The 23,072-nt window shown below is 46.1% G+C and overlaps 8 protein-coding genes across 8 annotated transcripts; 4 read left to right on the forward strand and 4 right to left on the reverse strand.

The window, feature by feature from the left end:
- Window positions 1-153: 153 nt before the first annotated feature.
- Window positions 154-1,164, forward strand: N7496_009316 (uncharacterized protein; the record flags this gene model as incomplete). The annotated part of the gene is made up of 1 exon (XM_056702230.1): window positions 154-1,164. One exon carries the CDS (start codon window positions 154-156, stop codon window positions 1,162-1,164), a length of 1,011 nt encoding a protein of 336 aa, XP_056551230.1.
- Window positions 1,165-1,612: 448 nt separating this feature from the next.
- Window positions 1,613-2,656, forward strand: N7496_009317 (uncharacterized protein; the record flags this gene model as incomplete). Its single annotated transcript, XM_056702231.1, has 2 exons — window positions 1,613-1,678; window positions 1,733-2,656. The coding sequence occupies 2 exons, from the start codon at window positions 1,613-1,615 to the stop codon at window positions 2,654-2,656; spliced, it is 990 nt and encodes a 329-aa protein (XP_056551231.1).
- A 3,806-nt stretch (window positions 2,657-6,462) lies between these two features.
- On the forward strand, window positions 6,463-7,496 carry N7496_009318 (NAD(P)-dependent oxidoreductase; the record flags this gene model as incomplete). The annotated part of the gene is made up of 3 exons (XM_056702232.1): window positions 6,463-6,487; window positions 6,553-6,929; window positions 6,981-7,496. The coding sequence occupies 3 exons, from the start codon at window positions 6,463-6,465 to the stop codon at window positions 7,494-7,496; spliced, it is 918 nt and encodes a 305-aa protein (XP_056551232.1).
- Window positions 7,497-10,067: 2,571 nt separating this feature from the next.
- Window positions 10,068-11,095, reverse strand: N7496_009319 (aldo/keto reductase family protein; the record flags this gene model as incomplete). The annotated part of the gene is made up of 2 exons (XM_056702233.1): window positions 10,068-10,745; window positions 10,805-11,095. Coding segments are annotated over 2 exons (969 nt in total), but the record flags the coding sequence as incomplete, so codon positions are not given.
- Window positions 11,096-12,182: 1,087 nt separating this feature from the next.
- Window positions 12,183-14,111, forward strand: N7496_009320 (uncharacterized protein; the record flags this gene model as incomplete). The annotated part of the gene is made up of 6 exons (XM_056702234.1): window positions 12,183-12,351; window positions 12,414-12,442; window positions 12,509-12,539; window positions 12,608-12,905; window positions 12,968-13,094; window positions 13,191-14,111. 6 exons carry the CDS (start codon window positions 12,183-12,185, stop codon window positions 14,109-14,111), a joined length of 1,575 nt encoding a protein of 524 aa, XP_056551234.1.
- A 347-nt stretch (window positions 14,112-14,458) lies between these two features.
- On the reverse strand, window positions 14,459-15,848 carry N7496_009321 (uncharacterized protein; the record flags this gene model as incomplete). The annotated part of the gene is made up of 4 exons (XM_056702235.1): window positions 14,459-15,167; window positions 15,253-15,374; window positions 15,435-15,718; window positions 15,773-15,848. The coding sequence occupies 4 exons, from the start codon at window positions 15,846-15,848 to the stop codon at window positions 14,459-14,461; spliced, it is 1,191 nt and encodes a 396-aa protein (XP_056551235.1).
- Window positions 15,849-19,391: 3,543 nt separating this feature from the next.
- Window positions 19,392-20,134, reverse strand: N7496_009322 (NAD(P)-binding protein; the record flags this gene model as incomplete). The annotated part of the gene is made up of 2 exons (XM_056702236.1): window positions 19,392-19,904; window positions 19,985-20,134. The coding sequence occupies 2 exons, from the start codon at window positions 20,132-20,134 to the stop codon at window positions 19,392-19,394; spliced, it is 663 nt and encodes a 220-aa protein (XP_056551236.1).
- A 723-nt stretch (window positions 20,135-20,857) lies between these two features.
- Window positions 20,858-22,152, reverse strand: N7496_009323 (cytochrome P450; the record flags this gene model as incomplete). Its single annotated transcript, XM_056702237.1, has 2 exons — window positions 20,858-21,703; window positions 21,760-22,152. 2 exons carry the CDS (start codon window positions 22,150-22,152, stop codon window positions 20,858-20,860), a joined length of 1,239 nt encoding a protein of 412 aa, XP_056551237.1.
- Between the last annotated feature and the right edge of the window lie 920 nt (window positions 22,153-23,072).

Here is a 23,072-nt window from a genome sequence, read left to right on the forward strand (position 1 = left end):
CCATCGTCCTTTGTTTTAACCACACACAAGCCCTCAATTTTTTGCTTCTTTCAGCATGTTCCACGACAAGTGCGTCAAATACGGCAATCCAAGCATACTTAGCCAATCATAATAACCCCACGATCTATCGTGGCCTCACCACGATCCGACTTTATGGCTCGCCTTCGTGCATTGTTATCTCTGTTTGTATACCTATCCGTCGCTTATGGGCAGCAACAGCCTTCCGATCTCATCTGGCAGCTCGGCGACGTCAACCGCTATCGTCCAACCCGTAGCCCTTATCTTGGTTACCAGAATTTCACGTGGTGTTGCGTGAAGGCGGTTGCGGAGGCTCTTGAGGTGAAAAGCGGCCTCCTGGAGTTTCGCCCTGGCTATGACGACTGGATCGTTCTTGATAGCGGAAACGTTTCTGATCTTGTCGAGTACACCGATAGCTCGCTGTTTCCGTGCACAGCCACCTATGTCAAAGGAAACAACAAGGGGACTCCTATCGTTCGAGTGCCATACAAATGGTTTGCAGATGTCTGTCCAGGGTGGCAGCTCAACGACAATACAAACCTGAATGCATGGCTCCAACCACTATCTGGATTCATCTTGCCCGCAGTCATTTTCTGTTTATCGGTGCCCAGGCGCCGCAAACTTGGAGTTCCACGAGCCTTGTTCAGTCCAGAACTCGCCCGCAATGGTAGTTATCTGGTTGTGCTCCCCGGTGCCATTCTTGCCGGTATCATGGTCTCTATTGATACTATTATTTGGCTTTGCACTTGCTTCGCTTTTGCAGGGCCTATGATGCTCAGCGGATTGTACGAGGCACTTCTCGACAACAGGATACTTGATTTTGTGAAGGAGAAAATACGCAACAGAAATCTCACATTGGACATGCGATGCCGCCTACTTATGATAGTCCTCATCGGTAATCTCGATTTAGCTTTGGACGAATCTCAAGATAAAACAACGGTTCAATCTAAAGGCATTCAATCTCCTTCGCAAGACCGATTGGCTCCCACAGAGCCTACGTCTCCCCCGTGTCCATCTACAACGACGAAAGTGCAGAGCAGTCAAGTACAGCGGTTAAATTGGAAAGCCAGAGTCCAACAATCAGAGAGCGGTCCGTTTCGAGAACTACACAATCGTCAACAACCCCGCAGGTTAGAAACCACGTGAGCGAGGAGTCAAATACAAACATGGTTCGACGATCAACAGATCATCTTCAGGCTTCACCTTGGCGACACATGGAGAAACTTCTTTACGGTATCCGCCTATACGAAGCCTTTGATCTAGCACAAGAGTATTCACCACGGCAAAAAGCATGCACCAATAAAACCCACAGCATGGTCCCCCAACCTAGAACGGAGAAAATGACGAAGCAGATCCGGAAGACAAAAACAAGACTTCGTACTATGCTTCACTGTCAATACTCGTTTGGCTCCATTGTAGGGGCACCGGTCATGTAAGTGTTGTCTCTCTGCCCTAACATTGTTAACCCCCGTTCCTGTGCTCTGTATCTAATCGTCTCTAGATTCTTTTTGGGCGGGTTTGTTTTCGCACTGCTCCAGAGTTTAACGATCATCGGGGATGAGAGCGTAGCGCTAGGTCCTCCACCTTTTTAATTATGCGAGTGCTGAGTTATTTTGTGCTGACTTCAATCTCAGGTCTCGCTTTCGGCCAATGGTACATGGTATGTTTTCCAGCAAAAGGTACGGTTCTTTGAGTTTCTTTCTGATTTAAATAGACAATTCCACACATTGCGATAGTCTCCGGCCTCCTTTTAGCAGGCAATAACCCCAATATCCTCGAAGGTGTCTTTGCTACCGTGCGAGAAGACCCAAAAGACCGTGCACCAGGCTTCCTCGGTCTCCGTTTCGAGCTGGCGTATCCGAGTTGCTACAAAGTAGCCTGGCAATGGCTCCGTGGCCCTACAAAGCGTAAGTGGATCAAACAGGTAATTACGACGTACCGCAGTGTCAAGGACTCAGAATGTGGTGGGGTTATCATCGACATTTACATCGATGAGCTCCAAAACAGGACCATATTGTCACTCTTGGACTGGTCTTTGGTTCTAACAATAACCTTCCTGTTACTCGGTGTCCCTTTGATTTTAGCTTTCCTGACGGCCTTTTACACTCCCGAGGTTGGGATATCATGTCGATCTTTGACCATCACTATTTACGCCTGCGTCCAGTTCGGTCAAATACTACTCTGGCTCTGGGCCTATGCTGGTTCACCAGCCAAAGTCGAGGATGGTACAGCCTTCACGAACTTCTTCCGCGAAGGGGGCTGGCTAGAGTCGCATGGGTTCTACACTCCTACCTCTTTGAAGCACTTTACGGCCCGCGGTCCGGACAATGAACCTGTCAATTGGGAGGAAAGAGTTCGTGCCCGCCATTTCTGGGCGAAGACGTTGTGGTGTGTTATTTGGTATTCAACTGCTCTCATACTCCTAATCACTTCCGTCGGCGCTGCACTCGGAGGAACATTGATGCAGCTAATTGGACTGTATACTGCCAACATCTGCAAAATCACGACAGGCAGTTGGTTCGCGCCCCTTAGTCAACGCCCTTTCGTTTTGATCTCCGTCAATTCGCCTGATAGGATCAGCAATGCCCTTCGTATGTTACCCCAAGCCCTGGGCGTCAGTTTGACAATCTATCTTTGAAGATATTGGATACTAACAGAAATGACTGCAGAATATTGGGTCCCATGCGCTGTCACAGCTATAATATTCATGGTAGTGGTGGGCTTCATGGCATGGTGGTACCAGCGTAGGATGAGAGACATGTTTACTGAAAGTGAGTTGACCCTGTTATCTTGGTACTGTACCGTGAGCCAGATAGTTTCATGTATTCGGACGTTTGATTTGATCATGCTGACCTAAATCTGTCTAGTTGTTCAAACAGTCGACGACGAGAGGTGGGAAAGGGAGGATACGAAGCGGTCACGTCAAGTGGGTACAAGCGCGAATTAATGTAACAGCACGGAATATATCCTAGATTACTTGAAAACCATGTCGTGATAACGCTCTATTGTGTCAATTATTCAAAGCTCTTCGTCTGAAGACTTCGATACCTTATCCTCTCCATTATTTCTGTATTTGCTTCTTGGTCTCAATCCAAAAACGAACATTTCAAACAACCCGCAAAACGAACGTGATCAAGCCCAGAAGTTCAAAGAAGGCATATATACGCGATACATGCTTATAGCATGTGGTTTCATCGCAGAATTTACGGCAGGCAAAGTCACACATGAGCCAATGAAGTCACGAACCTGTGAAACACCATGTCAGTGGCTTTTTTTAGGTAGTGATGTAGAATATCACTGTACATAGGTGACTTTGAGCATTACCCGTCCCGAAAAAGTGAACCTACGCTAGGGTGATATTTCGATACCGTCATCTACTATGGAAGAAGAAATCAAAAGAGCGCTATTATGATATACCTAGCGTATAGGAATTAAGTTACTAGATTAGAAACGTGAGAATTAAGTCTATTAAACATAAAAGGGACCTTCTTACTGAATATATAATTACGTAGAGAGATAGTTAGAATATATATTCCTCTGAACGATAATAATAGCTATCATCGCCCGTATTGCGTATATTTATGTTCGACGAGATGTTTATAGAAAGTCAAAGGACTATATATAATAAATTTTGGCTAGAACCATAATAATCTATTTAAATATTAACGCTATGCAAGGTTTCGGGAAGATTATGCTATATTTCCTGATAACGCTTATAAAACTTAATATATCTTATCGCTTATATAAGTCTTAAGAGATAGTTAATATATTAATTTTCTACAGCCCTTTTCCTAGGAGGACCGTATTAGTAATAAATAAAATTAACGTGTAGGCTTAGCTTAAAGTTAACTTTAAGCCCCTTTCCGAAGAAAAGGCTCTAGATTAGCTAGTATCGAGGGTATTTCAGAAAAAGAAATAGTAGTATATTTCCTAAGGTAGACCCATACTACCTACCGCCCGCCTACTATACTATATATTAAGCTTTAATATGTTATTATTGAAATAAATAACATTTATAGTGAATCCTAGAATATTTTACACCCTTCCCGATCACAACATAGAGCATAATTAACCCTACTAGAGGGGGGTAATATGCCGACGATAGTCGGATAAAATAGACATAACATGCTAGCTACCATCAAGTATGGAAAGTAGTAAGAAAAACAGCCACCCTATAGAGACCAGCGTCCATATATTACATAAGTGAGCGTAAAAGAGGGACTAAAAAGAATAAGAGCAAATGTTTTCTACCTAATGAGTACTGATCAGAGTCGTATGTTGTGCCCCTCTTCTCTCTCGACGAAGCCTCTCAAAGCACTCTCTTGGATAGACAAAAAGGCATATCAACAGATCAAAAGAAGAAACATGGACAGAATAAAAACTATGAACAAAGTATTCGGACAAGCCCAAAACGCTCTAGGTATTCAAGACAGACCACCATGCCAACAGCCTACTATATGTCCGTCTGCGGTTCCCTCAGTAAACTACCTTGCAAAGTGGCACATATTATACTGGATAGTGAATGTTTTCTAGTTTGTACTGTCAGTGATGAATACAAACGTGATTTCCGAAGATAAATAGCACAAATGGTGGTGGACCTTGAGTCCTGCACCGAATGCATCTGCCTTCTCCTCATAGAAGGTCAATCTTAGAAATTGCAGTAAACAAGTCCAGAACAGTGAACAAAGCATCAAGAACAGTAATGCGATCAAATCCTCTCCCCATAATCCATCTTCCGCTCCTTCGTGAGGTGGTGAAATTTACAAGTGCCTGAGAGCCGTTGGCTATACCGAGGACAAGGAGAGCGAGGATATCAATCCTTGAATCGCTTTGTGTGGTACCAGAAGATAGGAAACGGGGGGATTTCCAGATAGCCCAAAGCCGTAAGAAGGCGAGTAGGGCAGGTGCTGAGTTCATTCCTCCGAGGTAAGTCAAGATATCATAGTGCCTGTGAATAAAACTTAGTATATGTTCAGGAAATGACTCGCCGCTAGAATTACCACTTGTCCCCTGCTGGAAGTGATCTAATTAACATGTCCTCTGAATTCCTCCTCCTAGACAGCCGGCGCATCGCCCATTCCTGCCGGAAACCAAAATGAATCATGGCACTACTCGCAGCATGGATAATAATTAGTCTTAAAGGTAATACAGATTAATTTGATCTGGATATATCCACCTTGTGAACCACAACTATAAGTAAGTCCGTGTTAACTTGAGTAATCTCCGTGTGCTTGGGGGGTTCACATACTCCATTTCCAGCATAAAGAGCGGGCAGAAACTCGGGCTTTGAGCAAATAGATGTCATTGTAGAAGACTGAAGATGACGAGTTAATCTTGGGCGAAATACGGATAAAAAAAGAGTTATGGCAACTTGAGGAACGATCGGCCCTTTAAAGATCTGTGATTTTGCGAGAGCCGAGGCCTAATCATGGTTAGTACTGGTACGGATTTGACATGGAAGCACGAGCTTTCTTCCAGAAATGGCAGAAAATATGACAATGTTACCCAATAATGCTCTGAAAAGATGGTAGTATGCTAGTAAACTTTAAATTCATTAAACCCAAATAAAAATCGGGACAAAAAGCACTCGGAAGCGTGTAGGGTTCCTTACTACCCTCCATGGCTTACCAACCGCGGCGCGGCCAGCTAGATCTAGCGGGCTAGCACCGACTGCCAAGGCTCAGAATGCCCCAACCTGTATTACGGGCAGTCTCTACCCTTGCAGGCGATGCACGTTACCATGAACAAATAACCGATAAGAAACTTTACGAGCTGTTTATCAGTATTGTTATAGTAGTGGTCTGTTAATTTGATAGTTTGTCGGCGTGGAGAATTGTCAACAACGGGGTTTTGTTTGATTCTATAATTCGATGTGAGTCACCTAAGTGTAAAGACGTTTTTTTGTAATATAATGAGCAGAAATTCCAATTAACGTGTTAGACAGTCTTGGCATTCTTACCGGCTTATTGTGTTGTGTAATTGGATAATGCATACTAGCAATAATATCAGATCGAGCTATTAGAGTGTGAGAGACTCAAATGTACTACATTGTAATTTTGTATTCCCACTTTATTATACGGATTAAATAAAGCAAGTTGAAGCTCGAATTCCCGAGGAAGTTGGGGACCCCCGTAGATTATCAAATGAGGTTTGATAACAGGAGTTGCTTGTATAAACTAAGAATTGCTGTCTTATCAGAGCAATGGAGTAAAGAGGGGAGAGAAAAACAGTTCTCAGTGGGGATTAAAATATCTGTGACGATCCTGGGGACCAAAATTGACAAAATTACACCTAAAAAAAGAGGGCGTAGTGTAGCTATGCAGATTATAGATCTCAGGTGACCTTGGGAGTACGTAGCGAGTCAATAAAACGCCTTTTTTCATTTATCCTCTCGTTCATCCACAATTGACCTCAGAAATCATCAGGAATCAAACGAAGGAAACCATGGAGGATAGCTTTGCGTTCATAGGTAAGCTTCTGTCCAGCGAAAGATCCCTGTTAGTCGAGTGATACTAAGCCAATCCATGTTCACAGGGCTAGGTGCCATGGGATTTGGCATGGCAGGCAACATCCGTCAAAAAATGCAGGCTTCTGCCACGCTATACGTCTTCGATATTAATTTAGAAGCCTGCGAAGGGTTCACGGCCAAGTTCGACCAGTTTGGTCCCATTGAAATCGCCAAATCCGTCAAGGAGGCCGCGAGAAATGCCAAAGTTCTCATCTCGAGCCTACCAAGCGCCGACGCTGTTCGTGAAGCCTACCTGGGTGATACGGACTGCTGTATCCGCACAACCCGGAACCTTGAGCGATTGATCCTTGACACTAGCACCATCGAGCCGTCTACAGCCCGGGAGCTTGCTAAAAATGTGTCAGAGACGGGGGTTGGGTACTACGTGGACACACCTCTGTCGGTACGTAGAGCTAGGATAACTTCTTCGATGGTGAAAACTAAATGAGAATAGGGTGGGCCTCAAGCAGCAGCAAGCGGGAAATTGTCTTTTATGATTGGACACACGAAACCTGAGGAATCTGACCCGATGGGCGGTAGGATCCAGCATATCCTGGAGATGTTGGGGGACCCACAGAAGTTGTTCTGGTGCGGCAGGATTGGGGCTGGTCTGACGGCTAAGATCAGTAATAACTACATTGCCTGCAGTGTCTTGCTTCTGGTGGCGGAAGCCATGGCAATTGGGGTCCGGGGTGGCTTGGATCCGGAGCTGCTATACGAAGTCATCCACAATTCGTCCGGACAGACCTTTATGGGTGATATTCTTCATACTGTTCAAAAAGCATATCCGAACAGTAATGTCTTTCCGATTGATTTGATGATAAAGGACCTTGCCCTCGGTATGATGGCAGGAAAGGCAGCCGAAGTCAGCCCTCGCATGGCCCAGATGGCTTGGAGAATTTGGCATGAGGCCGCAGAAAACCCAGATGTACTCTACTTGGATGCCTTGAAAGATTTCAAGCCGGAATGAATACCGCCAGAGAGACAGTAACTCTTTGGGGTCAAGTATAGCCATGTAGCTATAAAGGATGTAACTTATTCTCTGTGTCTGGTTCAGAGGTATCTGTATTACTCAAGGGATGGAAGGAGCGACTTCACAAGCCGTCCTTATGCAACAATTCATCCTGGTGTTTTATACCATATTTCATATTATTTTGAGTTTCTTTTGTAACCAAGAATCTAAAAATATAAGCTCTTGTTTTGGAATGAGGGACATCGAATTATGAAACCCGAATCGGCACATCAACACCTATCATCATTCAGCGAGGGCTGGCTTTCATCATTGCGCCTCCCCGCGGTTTGGCAGATAGTGCCATCTCCTGGAACGTCAGGTCGCCTAGCTGCAAATCCAAATCTGTGAACGGAGACCTGAGGGTCTTTTGTGGCTCGACAGATGCACACTCCAGGTCAAAATCACGGACAGTGAGTAGGAGCGCAATCCGAAGCTATTCCATCGCCAAGTCACGCCCAGTAAATGACTGAGGACCGCATTCAAAGGGGCGCCACGCCTCTCTAGCAAGTTGGTTCCATAAACCCCTCAGGATCGAAGCGTGAGGGTAGCGGGAATGCCTCGGGATCGTAGTGGATGGTATGTGGGTAGGGTATAATAAGCTGGTTGGATGTTGGATAGGATTTTCCTTTGCACTAGAGTGCGTAGATTCTAAGGGTTAGGTTAGGTAGTTGTGATTAATTACTGAAATCCTCCTGTGGGAGTATAGGCGGGGAGAGAGAAAAAAAGGGGGGGGGGGGGGGGGGTTGAATCTACTAGGCTTTGCTTTCCTAGCTCCAAAACCGACGCGGAATCGTCGAAAAATCTCTTTAATTATGGCAGCCCTATATACCGACTCGCTTGTTTTGTGTGGTGTGCGTCGGAGTATCTCCTGCGTATTAGCTAGATCGGCATCGAAAACTTCGCTATGCTCATGTCGGAGCTTCGCCGTCACATAAGGATGTAAAGAGAGCATGATGAAAACAAACTTTCTGGTGTTAGCAAGTCCTTCCGAAAGGTAAAAAAAGGATATTCGATGGGAAGCATATACGTAAAGTGTGTAAGTCGTTGTTTCGTAGCCACCAAAGAGAAAACCCTTAACACTGAAGGAGCATATTAGCAGACTCTCGAGGAAGATCAAACTTCATTATCCGTTTTATTTCTCTACGCTGTTTTGCAGAACTTACTTGTCAACGAGGATGTTCATAAAGGCTAAGCTCGGTTTTCCCGAGCTTTGAGAATGTATCTCCCTCTGTTGGCTCTCCAAAATAATCTAATCCAAGATGCTCATCCTATCCGGAGCGTTAGGGCTGTCTACCTTTCCATCATGACCGGCCAAATGACGTTCCTCAATAAACAGGCGCAAGAATTCATCGATCCGTTAGGTTGCTTTCCTCTTCCTCCACCATGTCGCTGACTTTTTCACCGGGTTCGTACCGCTTACGAGTGATAGTAACTGCGCATAATCCAAATCTGACAGGTATCATGAAGCAGGTCACTAGTTTTGTTCTTGGAAAGGGATGTATCCAGGATCAGTATACTGTTGATACTAAATGCAAGCTTTCCTGCTGCCTTCTGCATCGAAAATAATTCCCCGCTTAATGCATAGACTGTCAGGGCCAGATAGAAAAGTTTCATTGTCTGATCCGCGATAATCGACCTCATTGACTTGACAGACGATGGGCGGAACCCTAGGGCAATAATGCGATGTAGCTTTTTTTTCCAGAATTTTCCATCGGCTGCTTCTATAGACTTTTCAACCATCAGAGCGCCGACAAATCGGGGAACTTCGTCGTGGAGCGGATAGCTTTTTGTAACGTTGACCAGATCTGCAGTATCTGGAGCAATCAATACCATCTGTTAATAGCTTTATAACATCGCCAAAGAGTTTCAGGTGACCCCAAATAAGGCTATGTGGAGGTTTGGGCTTGAAATGAATTAGCAAAATGGAATTATATGAGCGGCTTCTCAGTGGGCCTCAAACCAGATCTCAGTAACGTCGACGATGCTGAATGAGCCGAATAACGAACAGGGCGCACTCCAACAAGTAGGAGAAGTAAGGAAATAACCGCCATCATGTTGGACAAGGGGAAAAGGGTGCACCGAAGAGAAGGAAAGCAAGCGGTTGGGGCTGCTACCATTAACTATTTGCCTCCATGTGAGAAATTTGTACTGTCTGAATCAACATACCGGCCAATAATGCGCTGTATGGACCTCATTCTCACCACCGTGCGCTCACGTGGAGTCGATTTGTCCAGCGGTAGCCCACTAGGACTCCGATGCTGCTATTGACTTCGCCACCAAGAGTCATTGTGAAAAAATGATACACTAGCTGGGCATGTTAATTGTACCCATGTGTTTTCCTATCTCCTTTAATTAAGAGTTGTGCGCTTTTACTGGCCGCAGACGCGAATCGGAGAAGTTTGCATCAAAATGAGTAACATAGAACCTTTGGAGTAAAAGTTTAAATGTTTTCGGCACGGCCTCATTCAGGACTGATTAAACCTCTTAAAATTGTGACTATTCCCCGCCTACAAATCCCATTAATTATACCATGCCCATCACCTCATTGTTATAATTGTCCAGAGGAGACACGGTCTCAACAAGCTTCCACACTTCCTCGACTTGTGCCACCACAGCGGCGCTCAAGGGACCATTCTTGAGCCCATCAAGAGTCTGTGTGAGCTGCTCCGGGGTGCGTGGGCCGAAGATAATGGCATCTCCAAGTTCACCCCTTAGCGACGAGTTATACACCACCCATCGATACGCCAGTTCTGCCTTGGGAATACCCGATTTGCTTGAGATATCCGCCCACAGGCTCAACCCTTCCCGCATCACAGGCTTGTTGTATAGAGCGTTATAAAAGCCCCCAAATACACTGGTGGGATCCCAGCGTCCCTGACCTCCTGCACGCAACTCCTCAACATCCTTGGTCAGAAATCCACCGGCAATCGGCGAGTATGCATAGAATGCTATATTATGCTTCCGAAGGGTGGGGAGAAGTTCGGTCTCCGCGTGCCTAGCAAGGGCAGAGTAATTGCCTTGGTAGGCCGAGGGAAGCACATAGCCCTTCTCCTTACAGATGCGCATCACCTCTTCGACTTCTGCCACCAGAAAATTAGAGATGCCAAATCGCTTGATCTTCCCGTCCCGGTGCAGATCATTCATCCCATCAAGCAGATTTTCCAGGGAGGCCCTCCGGTCAGGTGCGTGGATGTAATAGATGTCAACCTGTGGATTGGATCAATAAGATTTCAAGCCGACGCGTGAAGAATGTTGTGAGGGCGTACCTGGCCAGTCTGGAGCTTGGCTAGACTGTCTGCCGCGGAAGCCAGAAGAGTGTCCTTGGTACCTGGCTGGGGAAGAAATCCACCAGGGTACTTGGTGCCGATGGCGAAGCGATGTGCAGCATGCGCCTGGCCTAGAAGCTCCTCAGACTTGTCATAGATGGTCGCAGTGTCGATGCTTTTGACATCATGTTCCTGCAGCTTGTCGAGCATGTTCTTCACGCTTTCAAGAGAGGGTCGGCCAATATCATCGAGGAAGGTCGCTCCGCCGAAGATGAGTTGCAGGTTTGCCATCGTAATTATTTAGATTGGAGTGGCCCAACAGAGGTGATTTTTGAACTAATACTCGTGCCGTGTTAACGCGCATTTATATATTATATGGTTCTGAACGAGCCATCCAAGTTTGACTCTGTTTCACGTAACCCCGTGAAAGGTCGCTCTTCTTGATACCTAACACCGTAATCTCCGATATGTCCATTTGGTTCTCAGAACATTCGGTCACATATCGCGATATACGGTGGGGATGTCTTTCGATTGTATTCAGGCGGTTTCGATCAATCGGTCAAGTTTACCTAGTCCATGTAGTACAGTAAGTTATGGTTAACTAACTAGTCGGGCAAGAGCTTCCGTGTAAGCGATTCGGTTGGTGTCCGCATGGTCGGTAATGACGGAGCAATTATGTAGCGTAACATCAACCCCTTGAGTAATTATTATTGAAATCGGGGACAAACTCTTGTGGATTTGTGACACCCTCATCTTGCAGATACTGGCGGCATACCACCGACGGTGACGCCGTTGTTGCATTGTTTCCAAAGCAAAACACGCCAATAATTGGCGAGCGTGGACCCTACGACTAAACGGGTAAAAGGCGAATCGAAGAAAAAAGGCTAGCGGGCAAGGACCGACGGAATGGGATCGGGGCTATTGTACAGTATTATATTTACAGGTTTGAGGGAACAGTACGGAGTACTGTACCAAGGTTTTGTAAACCGAGGGACCCCACCCTAGCGCTCCTGGCATACGGCGTATTGAGCGGTAGTTCACACTTTTCCAGCAAAGAATACATGGAAAGATGGGGGGCAGGAGTGGATCTTTGCCGAATTCACCAAAAGGAGAATTATTCAATATACTCAGCTGCTCTTGCGCTCAGGAACAGAATAGTCAGCCCAAAGGAGCCAGTTTGAATCAAGAAAAACGTGCGACCGAAGTGGGTCATTAATGAGCGGAGTGGCTTAGTGCAAAAGCAATGGCGATTATGTTTACGAGAGGCTGAAACTATAAAAATATCGCGTAGGGACGAGAGAATGTTCCTGGTTACCTTTTCACGACTCGACTTTGCATCTCTTGTGCTATAGGAAATCCCTACAGATTGGTGGTAAAAATGCTAGACAGACCGAGGGTGGCGGTGATAGGGCTCGGGGCGTCGGGCCTGGTGACTCTGAAGAATCTTGCGGAAGAAGGCTTTGATGTCACAGGCTTCGAGCGCAGCACCTCCATCGGAGGAGTATGGAATTACGACGAATCAACAACACGGACAACAGCACTGAAAAGTACGCTGCCGATAGTCTCTTCCTTCTGCGGCCTTGGTATCACAATGCTAACAATGGCGCAGGTACATATGCGAATGGTTCCAAGTATAGGGTATGACTTCCATAACTCTACCGATTTGTCGGCCCACCTACTAAAAGAAATAATTCTGTCGGGCAGCTCTGTTTCACCGACTTCCCATTCAGTCCCGGTATGAAAAATACTGGAATTAGCATCGTTCTTTCTGATTGTCAATTAACTTGGAGACACGTTGCTTAGATACCCCTGCCTTTCCGGAGGCCGCCCAGGTCAACCAGTACTTGGAGGACTATGCATCGCATTTCAATCTACATTCGAGGATAGAGACCAGTACCGATATCGAAAGGATCACACGCAATCACGGGAAGAAAATCTGGGAACTACAGTTACGCAGTAACGTCAGTCCTACAGCTTCTGTTACTAGAGAGTTTGATAAAGTCGTCCTTGCTACCGGGTTAAACAATCTCCCAGTAATCCCTGACATCAAGGGGATCGAAAAGTTTGGCGGTGCGGTGATCCACTCGCAGCAATTCAAAAGGTAAGTCACTCATATGCCTTCTACATACCGCTTCAAAGTATCTTTAACCAGGTGTATTATAGCCCAGGTGACTTTCAGGGAAAACGGATACTTGTCGTCGGATTGAACAACTCTGCTGGTGATACGGCTACCGCCCTGCTTGGGATTGCAGACAAGATATATCTAAGCCATCGTGGGGGCGCGATTTTCGTAAGCAATCCTCATTTACCCATGTCATTCAAGAACGGAAAGAAGATGCCCAGACGAATTACAACAGCATCGACTAACATAATTTTACTTCTGTAGCTCAAGCGATGGCTTAATAACAAGACCATTGACCATGATATTTCTTGGTTTAGGCTTCAGGTCATGCAGAAGTACATGGATTACGTTCCTGGCTTTTATAATTGGTCCATTCGTCAAGTGCAAAACAAATGTCATCAGCTCCGACCGGAGTGGAATCTAAACAACGATTTACCCCCGTTCACACAATGCCTACCCTTGCTCAACGATGACATCGTCGATGCCATGCATGAGGAGAAAATCGTTCCCGTCGCCAATATCACAACAGTCCTTGACCAACAAGCTGTGCTCTTAGGCGACGGCACCAAGCTCTCTGAAATCGACGCCATCATTTTCTGCACCGGTTACAAACCCAGTTTCTCTGTATTGGGGGATTATGAGCCCGAGTTTTCCCAGCCATACCGTTCACCGAGACACCCAAAAGAGAATACAAAGCAGCTTCCGAAGCTTTACCAGAACATTTTCTCACTTGACTACCCTGACTCTTTGGCTTATGTCTGTGGTGTGGGTTTTCAAATGCCTGTGTTCCATGTCTATGATCTGGCGTCCATGGCACTTGCCCAGGTCTGGAAAGGCGCGGTGTCTTTACCACCCGTGGAAGAAATGCGGGCCGAGGTCGAGAAGCACTACCAGTGGATTCTATCCCGGGCAAGGCTGGGCAGTGTGTCTACAGACCTTGTCCGTACACCGGATTGGTATGTATGGGCTAATGAAGCTGCTGGAACGAAGGTCTATCAAAACTTGGGATACGGAGTGGCAGGATGGAAGTTCTGGCTTCAAGATAGAACGTTCTGCAATGCACTGATGTATGGAATAAACAGCCCGCACAAATATCGGCTGTTTGATAGTCCTAGAAGGAAGAAGTGGGATGGAGCTAAGGCAGAAATTCTGAGGGTGGTGAAGGAGATCGCTGAGATGAGCTAGCCGAGGGATATCGTGGAGGGTTATCGTCAGAAGTAGGTATGTTGTTCAAATCTTGTCCTAATGGGATTGGAGTCCACACTCGCTCTACCGCCTATTCTTCTGCTTTCAGCGCGAGCTTTACTTGACTATATTTCATCATTAAGATAGCCTTGAGGGCATTTTTTGAGTCAATACACCGGGATTATCCACGAAATATCGTGTCCTAGCTTTACAGTATGACTTTCGAGTTTTTGGTTCCAAAAATAGACAAATTACTTTATCGGCGGAACATTATTTCATCACCGAGAGGCTGATTGGAAGACTTATGAAACACAGCTGTACTCAACGTACACGCTCCATGCCAAACACTATTCGTATATCAGACTAGGATCATGTCCATATTTTTCGTACTGGGCTTTCGCAAATGACCTCAACAAGCGGAAACAGTACCATGACTTTTCGTGCAATCTCCCCGCGGTACATTGGATCGATGACACCACACATTTTTCGTTCATCAGAAACCATAGTCTTCCATCTACCTCCGGTGCCATAGCCATGCCAACCACTGCCACCCATAGGTTCGCTTCGGGCGAATGCCGAACCCAGACAATGGGCTCCGCCACAGCGAGGTCAGATTTCATTTCCTTCAGAAGCTCCATGATCATCTCCATCTGGAATGGTAGACGATAATCAAGGAGAGACTGCACGATTGTCACCGACGCCAAGCAAGAGCGTAGCATCGCCCATTCGCTGCGGGAAAAGTCTTGCGGGGAATGATCCAAAAGGATAGTTTCCATCCATGGCCGTGTCCTGTCTAGCATATCCTCGACTGATACGTTTCTCTGGCGCGGAAGTCCAGTCTGTTCGTCCACGTCGTCACTGACTGCCTCCAGAAGTTCCAATACGTGCTCAAACATTCGCATTAAGTAAGACTTCACGGAAGGATTTCCTGTCGTATAAGCGCCAAGTCGGTCAAGGACAAGTCTCACTAGTTCAGTCGGAGCAACGGGTGTACATGCCCACTGCGCGGGGAAGGCATCGGCCAAATCAAATATCACAGCTGGATGGACCAATTTCCTGATTAAAATATTAACAGCTCATCCACGCACAAAGCGCAAAATTCCCAGATGGCCCGATGGAGGCAGCCTAGATCTTGACCTACATCTGAATCATTTCTGATAAGACTCCGTCGAATCCGAGTTTGTCAAAACCTCCTCTCATATCTACCATGCGGAGGAGCGCCTCTCTATGAGCTTCTGCGGCCCCACTCTCCTTTTCTACAGTCTAGCAGACGCCAAATGTCAGCTTTCAGTACACCGAATCAACTGTATCTGGGCAACATACCCCACTCATCAGCAGTAAGAGCACCGAGGCAATTGTTCCATCATCCACGACGTCTCCAGAAGCGATACGGGTGTTTAAAAGCCTGACTGTCTTCGTGTGATGATATAGCGTGATCTGATTATTGTGGGTCCCGCGCATCGTGTCCAAATGCGCTGATGCTAAATATAACGTGGAGTGGAATAAACAGGGATCAGTCAAGGCGTTGCTGATGAATGAAGACCGGAGGAAATATGCAGGGCTCTTCATGTCAACCTGCAGTGCTGCCAGCCCCATGAGATCTTGGACTAAGACCTGCAGTCAGAAAATGGGTGTCCCAACCAACGGAAAACTCGACTTACAAAATCGGATCAGCATTGGAATGTAGGGTTTTGGTTGAACAGGGTAATCGGGCCTGGAGTCAATGGTCATAGTCATTGAGCCCTGTGAAAAGAAATGCTGTGAGCTCAGTAGATGCGCTCTATCCAATTCCTGATAGGTACAGGTAGAGTCCAGCCTGGGGTGGGTCAGCATTTGAATAGTTTTGGCATATTCAACGGGTTGTCAGACGGACCTCTGGCATCTTCCACAGCTAGGATAGCCTTTGTCGCAGAACTTCTTGTGTTTCTTGCAGGTGCGACACGACCTTGATACCCGTGTTGGTGGAAGCTGCATTTCCACCCCAGATGAGGGAGGGTGTGACGGTGTTCTGCCATGGGTGAAATTGGTCAGAGTCGAGACGAGGACATAGAAAGCTTGAGTATTACGGGGGAGAGGGGATTCCGCACCCAATTTGAAGCATCTCTTTATCAGTGATGGGTACGATTCTTCCATAAGCACCAATTGCACTGCTTCCGTACAAACACGGTGTACTCGCACTAGCGACAGGAACCAAATATCAGGTTTGAGTTAAACATGTGTGAAGACAGTGAGATAGGTTCTTTTCTCACCGTTTGCATCTCGAACAAGCTGGTATTTGCTTGTCGCATTTGCGTTTCTTGGTCTTGCACCCAAAACACGACTCTGCTGTATATCCCTCAACCTTCGACACGTCTAAGCGCATTTTGATCTTGTCAACAGCTTCAGTGATGATTTTCATCTGAGTTTGCGTGTCACTTGGGCCCTTTAAATAGAAATTTTTCTTGCGGCAGAATATGGGAGACTCGGCGCCATGGATAGACGGTGTTGTGTATGGGTGGCCCCTTAAACTATTCCAGGCTCAGGATGAGAAAATGTGTGTAGAACGGACCAAAATTACCAAAAAGGGGACGATGTAAACGGCTGAGGGAAGCCACGTTACTGGTATTCGATAGAGGCAAACCGATTATTGGATGAGGCTGAGAGTAATAATTGCCTGAGTGGGACCGTAAGCCGAACCAATTTTTGGAGGGCTGCCAAGGGTTTATCTCACCCAGGAGACATGAGATGTTCACGGCAAGTTCCTCAAAGTCGTTACACGTCTGATTTGGGCTCATCGATCGTTCAAAACCAGCCCAACTCAACTCCGGTTCACAATGAACTTGAGTCAAAGCATTCATGAAGCACCGCAGATCTTTTGTGTGAGATACCGGTCCGATAAAGTATTGTTCGGACCAGAGTCGGCAGAATCATGGGTATCTTCAACCTTTGCGGATACCCCGAATCCTACAGTGGGTCCTTGTGAGGGTTAGTTACCGCGCTTAACTGGAGTCACTATTGGGGTACTGACCAATCCGAAGCTTCGATCTGGGGCTGCTTAATCCCTTCGGCGAAATTTTGCTTCCATCCTCGCTCCGTGGACCAGGTTGGCGGGCATCTTGAAAAGTCTGCAACAGCAATCAATATCCCCTTTGAAAGTCGCTCTCTTGAGGCGTCGGAAAGGAGCCGAACTGGCATGATACTTACACCATACACATTGAGTCCGCGTGTTCCGGCACTGGCCCCGCTCATCCAGCATTGGCTCGCCGTCCTCCAGCCGAGCTGGCGCCCCCTACGGAGGTTATTAAGTATCACGAGTGCAATAACCCAGAATCCAATATAATTGGCCAATCTATATACCGCCTCCTTCTCCGCCCGTATTTTATCCTGTTCGCCTTGCCTAAATTAGGTTCGCTAGTATGGCGTGGAACAGGCTTACCAAGTTCCAGTTCCGAATAACGTAATGCATGGGCGAGTAAAATACCCCAAATCCTAAGCTAAATGCGATAAACAACAACATATGTCAAAAGCCATAGCCCTTTCGGATAAAATAATGAGCTTGCATAACCTAGATAGTAATTCTGACTTGTGAAGCCTAGAAGGTTTTCTTTGAGAACCTATAGAGATATATATAGTGGATATCCACTATCTAACCGGCCCCTTTCATAAAGTACCATTTATTACGGACCCTCGCGTAGCGAGGGTCTACCACCCACACGATATTACCCACCCAAACGATATCGCGTTTTCCCATACTAAACACCCTCTTTCAACCACGCAATTTCCCACCACCAAACATGCCTAATTCGAAAGAATCTGTCAACATATGGATGTTGTGGGGTCATGTGACAAAGACCCACTACCCCTCATCGCTTCTAGATCTTCTCTATAAGATCTAACAGATTGATCTTCAACGATCTTGTATTGAATTGCATACTCGCATTGAATTGCCTACCTAGGCAGGAGACTATTCAACACTCCACTTTCTTATTATTTCATGTGATCTTTTATCATGTTTCCTAAGATATAAATACTGCCCTGTTCTCTAGTTATATTGAATCAAGTTTATCATCCCTTTTGATCTTTCTTCTAGATCGATGGTACTCTTCCACAATCGTGGTACTTCTTCTCTTTCTAAGAAGTGCGCACGACCGATAGACTCATAACCGTGTATTCAGACACTACATTGAGTATTTACCAACCACGACTTTATGGTCACCGCCTAAAGTCCGACATGTTAGCCTGCTGGTACTGGCATGCTTAGTAAGGTAATATGGGCCATAACCCCGCCCTGGAAAACTAGCCCCCTTGGTGAACATCAGAGTCCTGACGTACCTTATATCCTTGTTTATGAAAGCTAAGGATGCCTATAGTGCATTTTTGGCCGACATGGACCTGGATCCACCCTGTTTTCTGACAGATATAGAGGACTTAAATCTGGTATTCAATATAGTATTTTCGCTGCTTCACTCGGCTATGGATTACGTTACTGAACCGGGAATTTAGTACTACGTACGCTAGTGTATAAGACCGTATGACTAGATATAGTAGTTTTCAGAAACAGACGATGCTTCCTGTTGATTTAACTTAGTATAATTCCTATTTCCTACTGTTTTGGGCTCGCATGAATAACCTCAATTTTTATAATGCCACGCCCTTAAATTAACCTCGAGCCTTATAAGGAGGAGATTACTCTCCTCTATAGTAATTACTAATATTCAGACTATCATATAATATAAAGCCACGGCGTTAATATCTCATTTGTTATGATATAACAATGTTACAGTGCGATACTATATATATTGGGTCCTGGGTCATATCCGCTAACCGCGGATATAGTGGTCTTTTTGTTCTACGTGGGATGTCAGGTGACCCAGGCTGATATCTTTACATGGTGCTTCTTCTTCTTAGAAGTGCGCACGACCTCTATACTCATAACTGTGTATTCAGACACTACATTGAGTCCTACCAATCTTATGCATACACTATCTTCTTGTGTGCATTACCACCACGAATCTATGCTATCCTGCTAGATTCCAACAGTATCTCTATAATTATAAGCGTTACGAGCCGCTAAAACAAGTCACGACTCGAGCCTGGGCGCACCAACTCAACATATCAAAATGACCAAATCTGACAGAAATTATGTCCTATCATGTCTGAGTCCGATATAAGTAGCGTACGAAGTTATCCTAGGCGGACAAAGCAGCACCTCAAAAGACACTTCGCAACGAAGGTTTAAGGTACTAGTATACAATTAAACATCGAGATGAAAAAATACTGAGACGTATAAACCACCTTATTTCAGGCGGATGAAATCCCAGGCTTATCCCCCAAGTTCTCTGCGTCCTTCATACTAGCCTGCTGGACCACCCACTTGGCTACATCAACCCGATTCACCCCCATCCCAAGCTTGCCATCCCCTACATATCCCTGGATAACCTGGCCTGGGCCCCCATCTTTCAAAAACCCGACACGGAATAGCGTCCAGTCCAGATCGCTTCCATGTTGGTCAAAGGTGGCGGCCACGTCAATCAAATTCCTCCAGGCACTATGGCCAAAAAGGCGAAGCATCGACACGAGCATATGGCAAGTGAAGTTGAATCGATCATTTGGGTGAGGTACGCTGAATGTACTCAAAGCGATGATCCGCCTGACACCTTCCTCTCGCATGATGTCGAACATCCGTCGATAGAAACCAGGAAATGGGGTATTCTTGATAGTGGTACCTGAAGGTCCAATAACGGAAACAATGACGGTTGCATTGCGAATGGCATGGCGTATATTGGACTCATCTTGCAAAGTTCCTTCGAGGGTCTAGTTCATACCTTGTTGCTTAGCGTTGCCATTCAATGTTCACGATCTGGGTAAGATAATCTAGGAGAGAGGTTTCTTACCGTAATTTGACTGTTTTCAGAGTGCTTTTGGAGGGTGCGGCGGCCATAGATTGTGACTTCCCAGCCATTGTTGAGCGCCTCCTCAACGATATGTTGTCCTGTTGGACTGGAGGCACCGAAAACCAAGAGCGATTTCACTCCGACCCCCATAGTTTCTGTTTGAGATCGAGATATGTAGGTAGAATGGGGGTGTTCTGGGTTGATGTGGGAGGATAAACCCAACAAGAAATAAGCGTTATGCTGAGTCCTGAAAACAGAACGAGAGGTGGGGGGAAGGAGAGCAAAGCCTCAGAGTGATTAAACCTGAACACATACTCCCCTCTATATATATTATAAAAGAAAATAAATTCGACGAAAATGAACCTTGGCTTATTGTGTTGATACCTTGCCGAAAATCTTTTTGTAATTCTTCTAGATCCATTCGACTGGACGCTACACCACTCGTGTCTCTGTCATTAGTGTTTCCGGTAGTACCTTAAATGAAGCTAAGCGCTGAACCATTACCACTCTGGCGGACGTTGTTACTGTAAGTAATAAAACGGTCGGGAATATTCCGTTAGCCTCAAAACGTTCATCTCCTTGGCATTCGTTGTCGGTTCCGCTTGATGGTGTTTGCCGCTCGCCTAATTCCCCACTACCGGAACACGCAAATGTACAAACATGCCCGACCGAAGTTGAGGGGGTTTACTTCCCTGTGGGATTAGCAATGTTTGCCACGTTTTTACCGGGATATTGGCGACGATAAGGGCCTCTAATTATACAGGGAGCCAAACAAGCTGGAAAATTTATGTACATTAGGTTCAACTAGCTATGAAAAGTTCTATGTATGGTCGAGGCTTAACAATGATCGTAATCGGAAGTTTCCCACTTAGCTTACCACCTGCGTCTAAATTGAACAAATGGACCGTCTCTCCCGGATGTCATCCATCCTTTCAGCTGATAGTCGGCGACCCCTGAGAGGGCCTTATCCGTTCGCATTTCATACATCCACAACACCCGCGCGACGGTCAAACTAATCTCCCTCATGGCTAGCTTCTTTGCGACACAAGCCCTTGGTCCCAGGCTAAAAGGGTAGAGAGGCGACCGGATACAATCGTTCTCACTCCCTCCGTCGGGCTCCATGAGCCAGCGTTCAGGAAGATAGGAATCCGGATGATGAAAGTAATCCTTGCTCCGATGTAAAGTGTAAATGGGCGATCCAATGATAGTCCCTTCAGGAAAATCTATCCCATCAACTTGAATGCCGCCCGGGAGAACTTTGCGGGGGGCCAAACCCGTGACGGGTGGAGACAAGCGGAGGGCTTCATTGATGCACGCCTGCAAGAACACACAAGAACTTAATCTTGCCCCAGAGCATATCTCATCGATATTGTCGAAGGAAGCCAGAATCTCTGCTGTAGCTCGGGATAGCGCCGATGGATTCTGAACGAGATAGAAGAAGACACCGCTGATTGCAACGGCGGTTGTATCGGAACCCGCGATGACTAGTTGCAGAAGTTCCACCCAGATTTCTTTTTGACTGAAAGATCTCTCTGTCTTCGAATCCCTCGCTATGGACAAGTGGGTAAAGAAGTCTTGCAATCCCGCGTTCTCAGCTACCGAGGATCGCGTCTTTGTCTGTTCTTTGATCCAAGTTCCAAATGTCCTGATTTGAGAAGAAATGGTGGACAAAAAAATTCGGTCAAATTTGTACTTCCACACTTTTGGCTGCACAAAGCACTAGCATATTTATCAGCCGCGAATTTCAAGTGATAGGATAGCATTGTAAGACTTACAATTGCGTTGCGACGGCTTATATGCGTGATAACTCGCGGAATATATCGTAGGGCCTCCGATTGCAGCAAATCGAATGCCTTCCCATAGCAAAGATCGCTTATAATGTCAAAGGTCAAATAATCGGACAATGCAGCGACATTCTTGACTTTCCCCCAATTCCCTTTTTCTGCATCCCCGAGACTGGTGCAGAATGTGTTGATGTGAGCCAACACGCGATCTTCCACCCCTTTGAGTGCGGAATCGGTAAATAATTGTGCTAGGATCCGGCGCTTGGAGGCGTGCTGCTTGTTGTCAAGACAGCTTATGGTGCTAGGGGTATGACTGCTGGCACTCATCACAGAATATGCATCGTCTTTGCGTACGTTGGCTCGCACTGAGTATATCTGCGCCATTGCGCTATGGGAATTTATCGATATCGAGTTAGGGCCGAATCGGACGATAGTCCCTGTTATAAACCAAATTTTGCGATTAGACACAACAATTCCCGCTCTTTCTCAGCAACAGAGGCATGTTTCTTACCATACGTATCATGCCATTCCTTCAACTTCAGGTGGATATCACCCCTCCAGACATGGTATGTGGCATACCAGTTTGTTAATTTGGCCAGCTGGGGACCAGGGTGGTGACGTAGGGGATGGAAGAATAATCGATAGGCACATAGCGCGATGAGCTATTGTTTTTTTCGCTTCATGCATCAGCCAATGGCGTAGGAAAGATTGGGAGTCCATAACTAACGTAAATAATCAATGCGCATGTGCTGTACACCAGGGATAGCCTGAGATACATTCTGATCGTGACCGTATAAGAATATGAAAGGTTTGCTGTATCGAGATGTAAATTTGACCACCTTGTTGCACAACACCAAGTCTGGTTGCCGTGAGCGCAATTGCCAACTCCCTTACAAAAGCTAGGGCCATAAGTATTCTAGATATTTATCTTTCTTTGCTCTAATTCTCTAGCATCACGTTGCCCTTGCTGCTATTGCCCAAGCCTCGGCTAGTATCTATTCTTTTTATGTACCGTGGCTGAGGTAAAATGTTCCACACTCCACGCTCCACGCTCCACAGTACCTAGCGGTCTTGGCCCGACTTCAGCCTCAGCGCCAGGCGGCTTAACAAAGTTTCAAGTATAAGTACCAGATCTTATGAGGATATAATATGGTTCATGTCGGAAGTCAACCCATTTTAGGATTAAGCTCGACACCGTGTATACTGTTTTAGTAATAAGTCAACGGCTGTGCCCTATCTTCGTCGTGGTGCGGCTGAGCCAAATGGCCGAATCTAGCATCTCCGGCCAATTGCCCATAATCCTT

The sequence above is a fragment of the Penicillium cataractarum genome (genome assembly GCF_028827025.1).
Source record: "Penicillium cataractarum strain IBT 29864 chromosome Unknown utg000008l, whole genome shotgun sequence".
Taxonomy (NCBI): domain Eukaryota; kingdom Fungi; phylum Ascomycota; class Eurotiomycetes; order Eurotiales; family Aspergillaceae; genus Penicillium; species Penicillium cataractarum.